At 42.2% G+C, this 12,979-nt stretch overlaps 1 protein-coding gene across 11 annotated transcripts in view; it reads left to right on the top strand.

Annotated features, from left to right (window-relative positions):
- The first annotated feature begins 3,631 nt into the window (after positions 1 to 3,631).
- Positions 3,632 to 12,979, top strand: part of ARMC8 (armadillo repeat containing 8) — a 73,635-nt gene continuing 64,287 nt past the window's right edge. For 3 of the 11 annotated variants that reach the window (XR_004971545.1, XR_004971543.1, XR_004971542.1), the window contains exon 1: positions 3,637 to 3,911. Coding sequence is in view for 4 of the 11 variants with exons in the window: in XM_036332459.1 (XP_036188352.1) it covers positions 3,867 to 3,911 (45 nt within the window). In the remaining 7 variants the exon portion in view is untranslated. Of the gene's footprint in view, positions 3,912 to 11,317; positions 11,341 to 12,979 lie in introns of those variants that run through there. The other 8 variants (XR_004971541.1, XM_036332459.1, XR_004971540.1 and 5 more) reach the window with 6 other exon arrangements.

The raw sequence follows: 12,979 nt of genomic DNA, 5'->3' as shown, positions 1-12,979 counted from the left end.
ACAGTGCAAGAGGGTTCCCTTTTCAGTACATCCCTAGCAACATTTGTTGTTTGTTGATTTCCTGGTGATAGCCATTCTGACAGGTGTGAGTTGATACTTCATTGTGGTTTTAATTTTCATTTCTCTGATGATTAGCGACGTTGAGCATCTTTTTATACGCCTGTTGGTGGTCTGTATGCTTTCTTTGGAGAAGAGTCTATTCAGATCCTTTACCGTTTTTTTAATTGGTTTGTGTTTTTTGGTGTTGAGTTAGGGGCAGAAAGATGTAAGCCTTTCTGAAAGGATTTACATTAGCTATAGACGAAAGGGATGGGAGAAAGTGCAGTGGAGCTAGTTCTGGGATAGGTGCATCAGGGTCCTCAAAGAAGTGTCCATGCCTGTGGATTCACTGTGGACAGCAGATTGGAAAGTTCATTGTAAATGAGAAGTGGGAGCTCCTGAGATTACAGGAATGTCAGAGCTGGTACACTGATATTAACAGGCTAACTAGGCACTCTCAGGCAACTGTGTGTTGTCGGTTTTTACTCTCAGGCAATTGTATGTTGTTTTTAATTTAGAATATCTCATAATTTTTTTCTCGCCGCAAGGGAGAAGGTAGAAGAAAGATTTCTTTTCTCTTCTGGCTTTGGCAATGATTGCGGTAGCCCAACACCCCAGGCTCCCTCAGTGGAGTGAACTTCCTGTTTTTCCTGATCTCAAGTAAAGTTCTCCATCCCTCTTTGCATCGTTAGTTCTTCCAACAATTTTCTAATCTTTTTGCTTAAAACACCTAGAATGTGTTCTGTTTTCCTGTATGTTGTATTAGCCAAGATATATTCAAGAAAAAGTCAACAAGCAGATGTTTTCAACCATTAAAAAAAAAAAAAATCCAGGGATACAATACCCACGGGCCATTTTTGAAAAAAAAAAAAAAAAAAAAAAAAGACTTGACAGTAAAATCTAATCAAACAAGAGCTGGAGAAAAATAAAGGACACAGAAAGGAAGAACTGTGTTTAAAAGATGGATGATTAAAAATAGCGCAGATTAAGTGGGTAGGAAATGTCATAGTGACGGTAGTAGGGTACTTAACGAATAAATATAGATGGTTCTGGAAGACCATTATGATATGGTGACATATTGAGCAGAAACCTCCATGAATAAGGGAGTGAGCTATGGAGATTTCTGGGCAATGAGTTTTCAAGTGAGTGTATGAAATGTTACAAATATCAGGAAAAACATCCATTCTTGCTATCTGCATCTTACAGTAACTGAACTTGGTGATTATGACACCTACCACCACCAGATGGCAGCACACTTGGGGAAAACTCTGGAGAGAGCCCGTCTGCGGTGATTGAACTGAACAGAGGCAAACATAGGATAAAAAGAGTTCTGTGTAGTGTCTCTAGCCTCTGAATCTTAAACTTGTCAGACATTTCATTGGACTTTCTAATTTCATCAGAAAACATACACACAGACACAGACACACAATGTCTCTCCTTTATAAGTTTTATGACTTCCAGATTCCATTCTTGAATTGAAAAGGGTGAAAAGATCAGATTTAAACTGCATAAATTATCTTCGCTTCTCCTTTGTGAAACACACCTACCTACAGATTCTGCTTTTCTACATCAAGTAAGGAAGTCCTCTCTACTCTGTGCACAAGTACAATTCAGGATGATAGGGAGTTCTAAGAACCCCGGAGAAAACCTCAACCAGGTTGTACAGGATGCAAATGGAAAATAAATGCTCCAACCTCAAGATGGATACCCAGGGGGCCATTCTGCAGGTTTCTCAGAGGTCTTGAAGAAATAAGCATGACTTTAATAATGGATGCTTATATTTCTCACTCTCCCTGACCCATCAATTCTGTTCCTTGGAAACTTTTCTCAAATAAACTATCAGTATCCAAATCATTGTCCCAGGACCTGCCTTTTGGGGCACCTAAACTAAGCCAAAAATTAATTCAGTAAACATTTACTGAGTATCCTAAGGTACACAGTGAGACAAGATACATAGAAGATAAAATTCCTAGTGCCTGCCATAATGTGTATAAAGGGGAAACCAACAAATAAACAATGATTACAATATATTGCTAGAAATGCTGTGTTATTGGCAAAAACAGAATGATGAAGGAAGACATGAAGGAGGGGTCACCTAATCTAAACTTGGGGGAAGGGCTTCCTGGAGGATGTATGGCTTGAACTAATAAAGTGTGGATCAAACACAGCTATAACAACTCTATACCACGCAAATATCAACTGAAAAATCAAGTGATACCCCTGTATGAGCTGTGTAGTGGTTATGTTTTGTGCTGTTGAGTATGCAATACATGACATGATTTTAGGTAATACATGGATGGACTTTTAAACTTTGTAGTTATGTTAATGCGTACTAGAATAAAAATAAAGAGTACAATAAACTTGATTTTACAGAGTATTATGGTTTAGGATGAGGCTAAAATTATTTAATGATTTGAAATTAGCTTTAGAAAGATATTGAGTGAATAATAATACCTGGGTGCAGATTGGCAAAGATCGTGGGAATGGTATGCAGATGACTAAAGTTTGAGAAATAGTGTTGTCGTGGAAGGAAAATCTAAAACAAAATTCCTGCTTTCCAGAAACTCAACAGTTTGTTAGGGGCACATAGACCCATAAGCAAGGATGATTAATGCTACAATAAATTTAGAGAGTGGCTTATGGAAATGAAAGAACAAGTAACGGAGCAGGCTCATTGTAACCATCCTGGGAACACCTTTCTGGTTACCAGCAACACGAAGGTGAAACCTGTCCGACCAAGTCCGGGACACACACACACACACACACACACACGCACACGCACACACGCGCGCGCACGCACACACACAGTGGGAGAGGTGAGTTCATCAATCAGAAACACTGTAGTTTGAAGCATATTTTTCATTTGGCTTCAGTTATCAGAGCGTTTCAGTGTGAATTATTCAGATATTTGTCGCCATTTTTTCCTACTGGACCCAGAGGCTGGAGAAATGCTAACATATATAACGCTTTCTACATTCCAGGCATGTTTTAAGAGCTTTACATTCTCCATCCTCCTAACCCTTTTTTTTTTTTTTTTTTTTTTTTGACAGAAGAGAAAACTGACGTAAAGGAGGTTAAGTAACTTGCCCGGGTAATGCAGCCGGGAAATGAAGCAGCAAGGATTAAACCCAGGGGTTCTGACTCGAGTATCTCTTAGCACAGCGCCGGCATCGGTGGGTAAGGCAAGACCATGCTAACGCCGGTCACACTTCAGCGCCGGATTATGAAACTTACTGGGTGGCTGAAGGCCATGTGCTGAGATCACGGTTTCTTCACCTGTAACATAGAGGTAGCGACGCTACAAGTTTGGTGCAAAGAAGGGGTGCGATAAATGTGCAAGTTTGGTGCAAAGAAGGGGTGCGATAAATGTGCAAGTTTGGTGCAAAGAAGGGGTGCGATAAATGTGCAAGTTTGGTGCAAAGAAGGAGTGAGATAAATGTGCTCCAAATTATAGACGTGGGTTCACATATTAGTGCTTAGGCGGCACAGCGAGACCCCGCCCCCGAGGCTCCGCCCCCCGCGCGCGGCAGGTGGGGCCCGCAGCTGCCCTGTGCGCATGCGCGGACTGCCGTCCGCTCCCACCTCTAACCCAGGCTGAGAGTAGCTGCCGTTTCCCAGCGGACGATTCGTAAGGAGGCCCCCCGTGCGGTATCCCTTTGTCCTTCCTTCTGCGGGCCCTGGCCGTCCTCCCGCCGTGTCTGGAGCGTGGTCCGTTCTCGCCTACCTGCCTGGTTCCGCATAGGTACCTGTGGTTGGCCCGACATTTGGCTGTCGAAAGTGCCGGCCCCCGCGCCGGCGTCCGCTGCAGCCGGGTGGGAAGGCTCAAGATGGCGTGCCTGTTGGAGACCCCAATCCGCATGAGCGTCCTCTCGGTGAGTGACCCGCCGCCGCCGCCAGCCTGGGAGCTCGGGCCCGGCGCGCAGCGTTCACCCCAAATGCCGTGCGCCTCTGGAGCACCACCCCCTGGGGTCACCCCCGACTCTGCTTTGGGCGGGGGAGTGAGGGAGGCTGGGCAGGTGTGCTAGACGGAGCCCAGGCCGAGCCAGAGATGCCTCCAACTCCCGGAGCTCCCACCGGTGCAGGTTCTCCGGACGGCATCCAGCGGGCGGGGTGGCGGGGCGGGCGGGCGCGGTTCGGGGTTTGCCAGCGCTTCACTGAGCGGTGCCGCCTCCCGGGGGCCCCCCGGGGGCTCTGCCCTGGGAGCGCGGGGCGTGCCGGCCGCCCGGGAAGGAGCGCCCACCCTGCCCCCGCGGCTTCGGCGAGGAGGGGTGCGGGCCTCTTGCCCTCCACACCCTCAGAGCTGCCAAGCCAGGTCTGTGCGGCTTCCGTGGCGCCCCAGCAGCCGGGCGCTGGCCGGGGAGCTCGCTGCTTGGCAGTGGGGGTTTCCTATCAGTTGCAACGTCTGGTGGGTGTAGTTACTTCAGCCCCTTTTCTCCGCTCGGGAGGGTGCAGCTCTGAGTCTGAAGGAGCTTACCTTGTGCCTGGCATTTCTTTTTTCCTTTAAGGGGACTCAGATCTTGAAAAAGAAGGAAGATCCAATTTTCCTATTATTGAAGGAAGGGAACATATTGACATGCCAGGAAGTAAATACCTGGTGGTGGTGGTGGTGGTTGTTTTAAGCTTAAACAAAACAGGGCTTTCCTGGTGGTGTTGCTCGTGAGAGATCCGGGGCCGGAGGTGACAGTTACTGGGCGATAACTTAAAAGGGTTTTGCAGCAAATGAGACCCATCTAGTGGGGAATGGACCGATTATCGGTGGTCCAGTTGCCGTCCCTGGAAACAAGCCGGTGTGCGCTGGTGGACCACCTTTCCGATGGTTGGGGGGGAGGGGGGGTCGTCTGACACTGAGAGGGTAGGTGGATTATAGATGGCTTCTCAGGTGCCTAGAGTCTGCGACTCCAACCGGTTTCTTCTCTCCCTCGACTTCTCCCGCCAACACACTCAGCTCTCCCGAGGCACCTAGGGCATTTGCTTTTGATTCAGGGTTAGAGCACTTTGGCGTCCTGCAACCTTGGTCACTTAATTTGGGGCTGTCCTACACAAGTTTCTCCCCTAATCCATTTTAGTAGTCCTTTTTCTTATTTTAAAACGGCAACTGGGAAATACTGTTCGCCTAAGTATTGAATCAGGTTAGCCCATTGCTGCACCTCTGGCTGGAATATCCCGGAAATGTTTTGTGGGAGAGCAGGCCAGTGACTTTCCCCTCATGTTTGTAAGAAAGTATGTGTCTACACTGTTCTCAATTCCCTTTTATTATCTCATTTGTCTTTCATTTCCCCCAAAACTTCTTCACTTTTTGTACATTGCCGACTTGTATAGTGCATGCAATTGAGATTTTTTATTTCACTCCCTCAGTAAATCGTTTCTGATTAATTTTATTCAAAAACTTCTTGAAGAATGTTCCCTACTTCTTGTGGGGATTTGCTTTAGTCATAGTCTCACTGGGGGCTTTTAAAACAAAACAAAAATAAAGATTTTCACAGTCTCAAAGTCTGGTTTCTCTGGCCCAGTACTTTGCTGTCAAAAGTGTTGCTTCCCCCTCCCCCCGAACTTCCTTAGAGCCTTTGGAAATCAGATCTTTGGATAAGTGACTTAAACCAGGGGTGGGCAAACTCTTTGACTCGAGGGCCACGATGGGTTCTTAAACTGGACCGGAGGGCCGGAACAAAAGCATGGATGGAGTGTTTGTGTGAACTAATATAAATTCAAAGTAAACATCATTACATAAAAGGGTACGGTCTTTTTTTTTTTTTTAGTTTTATTCATTTCAAACGGGCCCTCGGGCCATAGTTTGCCCACGGCTGACTTCAACTGTCTAAACTCACTGATACTCAAGTGAAGATTGTTCCTTTCAAAGTACTACCTAGGACACCACCTTTTGAAATACAAAGTGCAGGTGGAACAGAAAATATTTAAAATGATTGATTCCCTTAACAAGCTACTTATTCTGCACCTGTAATATATACTTGAGAGAGTACAAGGATGAGAGCAGACATGCCCTTAGGGAGTTCAGTCTGATTGACTCTGTAGCTTGATAAACATAATTCAAGCAAGGGGCAAATCAAATGGTTTTAAAGGATTTTTATTAAGGCCTTTTTTACCTTCTCCCCTTTGAGAGACCTTATTCACTCTTGTAACCTTAACTCTAATCAGCTCATACCATATACATTTCCAGCCTTGATTTTTCTCCATCTGGTCTCACATCGTCAATTGTGTGGATGTGATCCATCACTTCCAACTAAGCACATTCCATCTCCTAAGAAGACTTGGTCATGATTTCCCATTTCTATTAATGATACTATCTTTAACTGATCACTCACTATAAACCCCTTGAATTACCTCAGACTCTTTCCCCTTTCATGCCCCTATATCTAATTAGTTCTTAAGTTTTGTTGGCTCTTTATTCTTAGTGTTTCTCACATCTGTCTGTTCCCATGGTCACCCTTTCATTTTGTGCCTGCATTAACAGTGTTCCCTCAAATATTTTTACTGTCTGTATTGTCTTACCGTCTCAGTTCAAGTTCATTCTCCACATTAAGTTTTCTAAACACATTGGATATGCCACATCCCTGCTTCAATTTTTAGTGGATTTAAAATATATATAATATATATATATATATATATATATATATATATATGCTAGTATATATATAGATATCAGAGAGGAAGGGCGAGGGAGAGAGACAGAAACATCAATGATGAGAGAGAATCATTGATCGGCTGCCTCCTGCACACCCCACACTGGGGACCAAGCCCACAACCTGGGCATATGCTCTGACCAGGAATTGAACCATAACTTCCTGGTTCATAAGTCAGCACTCAACCACTGAGCCATGTCAGCCGGGCTTTATTGGGTTTTTATTGCCGAAGGCCTGACATTTCATTTTCAGCTTTGGGTATAAGATTGTTTATCCTTTTATATGAACTTTCTATGCCATATAAACTGGCTTTCTCAAGTTGAAGTGATGTAGGGTTCTTAAACCCTAGTAACTTATTGTCTGCCTGATCGTTTGTACAGATGAATTATAGCTTTGTATAGATTTATTCATGCGATATACTTTGAGCTTTTGTCATTTTCCAGGCATGGTTGTTGGGTTTGGGAATATAGTGGTGAGCTACACAGATCTGTCGCTGCCCTTTTGGAGATTTTAATCTAATGGGGGAAATAGTTATCAAGTCATCACACACAGTTCTTTGTGAATGGCTGTTAGTGTTATGGGTGAAAAATATAGGGCACTGTTACAAGCATGTAGTAGGGAAATTGATCTAATGTGGAGGGCAGTGAGGAGAGTTAGGGAGGGTCTCCTTGAAGAAATGACAATGAGCTGAGTTCAAAGATGGGTAAGAACAAACTAGGAAAATAGAAGAACATTCCAGGCAAAGGGAACTGCTTTTGCAGAAACCCTGTGCCTTTAATAGTTATTCTATCTTATCTCCTTAGTACATTAATTTCTTGTTATTAATCCCAGCACTGTTTCCAGTACTATCTTGCATATACTAGGTACTCAATAAATGTTGGAACTATTTGTTTTGGGGAGTTGAACAAACACTTCAGCTCTTTCTAGGCTGCACCATGATCACCCATAATGCTCTTTGGTTTTCACTTAGCATTACATCACCCTTTTCAACAAATGTAAAAATTCTCTCATGTTTCGCAAACTTTTGGATGATTTAACATTGCACTTTTAAAACTTTATTTTGAATAATTTTGTATTCATGGTAAGTTGCAAATATAGTACAGAGAGATTCCTGTGTACAGATTACCCAGTTTCCCCCATTGGTTACATTTAGCCAGGAAATTGATATTGGTATGTGTACAGGTTTTTATCATTTTATCACATGTGTATTACAGAATTAGTCTTAAAATCACAGAGATCTTCCCTATGCAACCTCTTTGTAGTCACACCTACCTACTCCCTCTCCCCCACTACCTAACCCCTGGCAACCACTAGTTTCTTTATGTCTATAAGGTTGTCATTTTTTGTAATGTAATGGAGTCATACAGTATGTGACCTTTTGAGATTGGCTTTGTCACTCAACACAGCACCCTTGAGATCTGCCCAAGTTGTTGTGTGTATCAGTAGTTTGTCCCTTTTTATTGCTAAGTAGTACTTCTTAGTATGGATATATCATGATTTGTTTAATCATTTACCTGTTAGATCTTTGTAGAGTAAACTTTGATAATTTTTTTTCTTTTGTAATGTAAGTGCCTGACTTAAGCTTTGATTGCTAAGGCATCCACTTCAAAGGTATCCACTTCAAGGATGCCTATCTTCTATCTGTATGTATAAAAGGCTAATATGCAAAGTGTCCCCTGGGGAGTTCGACCAGGAGTTTGATCGCTCACTATGACGTGTGCTGACCATCGGGGGCGGCGCAGAATGAAGGAAGGCCCTGGCCAGCAGCCAGAAGGCCCTGATCAGCCTTGATCTCTGGCCAGGCCTAGGGACCCTATCCATTCACGAATTTTATGCACTGGGTCTCTAGTTTCCAATAAACATTGTTAGCTGCAGGACTAGATAAAGAGCCAGACCAAGTCCCTCCACTGAGTGCCTTTATTTTAGATATTTTAGTTGATTTCAGTAACCAAACCTTTGAGTCGCTTGTTTTTATTTTCAAGCTTTAAATTCTGGTTTTTGTATTTTAAATTCATGAATAAAGAGTGAGCCAATGAAACCCTAGGCTCACTCCAATAACCCCTAGCCTCAGCTCCAATAAAAGCAGAACCCCAGACCCATGTGCATGTGTGCTTCCCACCATCTCATGATCTTGCAAGTAATGAACCTTATTTAGTTTCCTGATGGTTATTGCTGAAGGGCATCTTGCAACCATAATAAGACATAACTTTTGGTATCCCTGAGATAAATGTCCAAGAGTGCAATTGCTACATTATATGATTTAGTTCTTAAAGAAACCAACCAACTTTTTTAGAGTGGCTCTACCATTTTATATTCCCACCCATAATGTCTGAGAGATCCAGTTTCTCTGCACCCTCATAAGCATTTGATATTGTCATTATTTTTAAAAAATGTGTTTTTATTGATTTTAGAGAGAGGAAGGGAGAGGGATAGAAACGTTGATCAGCTGCCTCCTGTATACCCACTACTGGGGATTGAGCTCGCAATCCAGGTTCGAACCTCGTCTTCTAAGTGCCTGGGTGGAAGCTCAACCAACTGAGCCATCTGGCTAGCTCTTTTAATAGATGTGTGGTGATATCTTATTATGGCCTTAATTTACATTTCCATAATGATTAGTAGTGTAAATAATATCTTCATTATTTATTTAATAAAATCCATACTTTATTAAAATATGAATTAAATATTTCAGTGAAATATTTCTTCATGTCCCTTGACCACTTTCTAATTGGACTGTTTTTTGCCTGTTGAGTTTTGAAATTTCTCCATATATTCTAGGTACGAGTCCTTTGTCAGGTGCTTTGCAAATATTTTCTCCCAGCCTGTTACTTACCTTTTTATCCTCTTAACCATAGGTTAAAAATGAATTTTTATCTCAACCTCACATGTCATACAAAAAGTAAAATGGGTCATAGATTTAATTGTAAAACAAAATAAAACTTTCAGGGAAAATAAAACTGGAGAAAATCTGCAAAACCTTGGGCTTGGTGAAGAATTAAACATAATACCAAAGGCTTGATCTATTCTTTTTTCAATTGATAACTGGAATTAAAATGAAAATGTTTGCTTTTGAAAGACCCTGTTAAGAAGATGATTGTATTTTATTTTGATTACTTTGTAATTATTTGAGAGAGGCAAGGTAATGAAATGCTTTTGAAACACAATGTAGACTAATACGGACAGCTGAGGCACTTATTAATTAAGCCTTCTTTACTATTACCCTTTTTGACAAGCAGCTTTTAGAACTGTATAGTATATTCCAACTCTGGATATTCCTTAATTTTGTTCTATTCTTGAGGACTGTAAGTATTTTGTTGGACTCAAGCTGCATATTGATTTTTCTCTTTACATGGACAACTGACAGTAGTTAGAAAAGAGTTTTCTGTGAAGTTGTTTTTTTTTTTTTTAACATTTTATTGGTTTTTTACAGAGAGCTAGAAACATTGATCAGCTGCCTCCTGCACACCCCCTACTGGGGATGTGCCCGCAACCAAGGTACATGCCCTTGACCGGAATCGAACCTGGGACCTTTCAGTCTGCAGGCCGATGCTCTATCCACTGAGCCAAACCGGTTAGGGCTTCTGTGAAGTTTTAAGCCAACTATGCTATAAGCACAAATTTGGCCTCTCTTGGTTTTTATTTTATTTTATTTTAAGTATGTTTTTATTGATTTCAGAGAGAGGAAGGGAGAGGGAGAAAGAGATAGAAACATCAATGATGAGAGAGAATCATCAATCACTGCCTCCTGCACGCCCCAAACCCAGGATCGAGCCCGCTACCCAGGCATGTGCCCCAACCGGGAATTGCACTGTGACCTCCCTGTTCATAGGCTGATGCTCAATCACTGAGCCACCGCGGCCTGGCCATCTATTCATTTTTATTAATACATGCAAAGTAAAATCTGGTCAGCATATTTTAAAGTCTGCCATTAGTTTACTCTACAGAGCACCAAAAAAGCAAGGGTATATATGTCTGGACGTGGTCCTAAAATAAATTAATTAGCACGAACTTCCTAATCTTTACTGGCAATGTGTGAAGAATGAAAGATGCTCATTGTCTTTCCAGACATCCTGCTGTCTAAGGAAAGAATGCCACCTGAATTTAGACAATAAGTGCTCAAGAAGTCGTTTAAATTTTACCAAGAATTAAAATCATCTTTGTGTTGGATCCCTATTATTTCACTTGGAGATCTAGCCTTCCTATTCTCTTCATTCTCAATAATTTTTTAAAATATATTTTTATTGATTTCAGAGAGGAAGGGAGAGGGAGAGGGAGAGAGAGATCGAAACATCAGTGATGAGAGAGAATCACTGAAAGGCTGACTTCTGCACTCCCCCTGCTGGGTGGGGATCAAGCCCGCAACCCAGGCATATGCCCTTGACCGGGATCGAACCCGAAACCCTTTAGTCCACAGGCCGATGCTCTATCCACTTAGCCAAACTGGTTAGGACTCATAAAGAATTTTAAAATAGTGCTAGAGACCATGAATTTCAGTGATTTTGAGTTATCTTTTTTATTTCTGATTTGGCAGTTGTTTTGCAGTGCCATCTGTCATGTTGGCTTTTGGGTAAAGATATGGAATTCAACTTTCTGTAAGTTGAAGAATAGCTGCCTTCACTGGACAGTTTTACTATGATCCTTGGGACCACTTACATAGGAATGAAAGGTATTTCAAATTAAAAGCTCTTTTGCAGAAACAGCCCCCACTTGTCTCTTTGAGAAAGGAAAACTGTTTTGACTTTGTTCCGTAAAATCAGAAGAATAAAGAGTTAGCTTTATTCTGTGGTATATTCATAATACAGTTATTGGGAGAGGGGAATGCTGAGATTGGCATGCTTTCTGTTAAAAATGAAAAGTTGGGAGAGTTTCTAACCCCTGGGAAGAATCTCTCACCTTAGGATCAGTTAATATTTGGAGGTCTTTACCACCTGGGAAATGATTACAGAGCACATGATTCTTTTAAGAATATGTTAGGCTTTCAAAAAGCTGTCAGTGGTGACTGATTGGATAAGGGGAATGAGGAAAAGGATAGAGTCATGATCACGATTAAGCGTGATTTGCAGGATTTTTACCTTTAAACTAGGTTGTATCATATACTGAGATGTTGAGGATTAGGAGAGGAATGTGTTAAGGTAGAAGGAGGAAAAATGAGTTTCATTTTGGACATGCTGAGTTTAAAGTATTTTCTGGACATCCATTTAGAGTTGCCAGTAGGCAGTTGGATATTCTGGAATATTTCCAATACCACCAAGCAATTGTCCAATTCTCTGTGGACACCATCTGTGTGTTCTACAATTTAACTCAGTTCTGAATGATCTACATGCAGATCATGTCAGATCCCACAAGTTAAAGGTTCAGTCCTACAGACTCCCACTTCAGACACCAGTTGCAAGTCCAGGTTGTTCTTCTGTACCTCTGACTGACCAGCTATAAATCAGGTTCCGTAAGTCCCTCCTTGGATTCGATCATTTGTTGGAACAGTTCATAAAGCTCCGGAAAACAATTACTTATGTGTAGTAGTTTATTATAAAGGATACAAATGAACAGCCAGATGAAGAGGTACATAGGGCAAGATCTGGAAAGGTCCCAGGTACAGGAATTTCTGTCCCAGTAAAACTGGGTTCTGCCACCCTCCTGGCATGTGGATGTCAAATTTTATTCCAGAAAATTTTATAGAGCTTTAACCTCTAGTCCCTTATTCTTCCCCTTCCCAGAGGTTGGTGGATGGGATAGAAAGTTCTAACCCTCTTGCCCTAGCCGGTTTGGCTGAGTGGATAGAGCATCGGCCTGCGGACTAAAGGGTCCCAGGTTTAATTCCGGCCAAGAGCACATGCCCGGGTTGCGGGCTCGACCCCCCCCCCCCCCCGCCCCCAACAGTAGGTGATGTGCAGGAGGCAGCCAATCAATGATTCTTTCTCATCATTGATGTTTCTATCTCTCTCCCTTCCTCTCTGAAATCAATAAAAAATATATATTAAAAAAATTCAAACCCTCTAATCACTTGCTCTTTCTGGTAATAAGTCCCATCCTGAGGCTTTCTAGGGGCCTCAGCTTAATCATTCATTAGCATTAACTCCTGTGCTCAAAAGGGGCTCCTTATGAATAACCAAAGACATTCATATTAGTAAGGAAATTCCAGTGGTTTTATGAGCTCTGTGCCAGGAACTGGGACAAAGACCCAATATATTTATTACACCACAGATACAAAGGGGATCGTTATTTGGGAATCATCAGCATATTTATCAGTGGTTCTTAACCTTTTAAGGATAATAGTCTTTACACTCTCTTTCCCAGAAATATATGCA

This window comes from Myotis myotis, unplaced genomic scaffold (assembly GCF_014108235.1).
Source record: "Myotis myotis isolate mMyoMyo1 unplaced genomic scaffold, mMyoMyo1.p scaffold_m19_p_13, whole genome shotgun sequence".
NCBI classification, from domain to species: domain Eukaryota; kingdom Metazoa; phylum Chordata; class Mammalia; order Chiroptera; family Vespertilionidae; genus Myotis; species Myotis myotis.
Note: the sequence above shows the minus strand (reverse complement) of the source record. Positions and strands in the feature narration are given on the sequence as shown.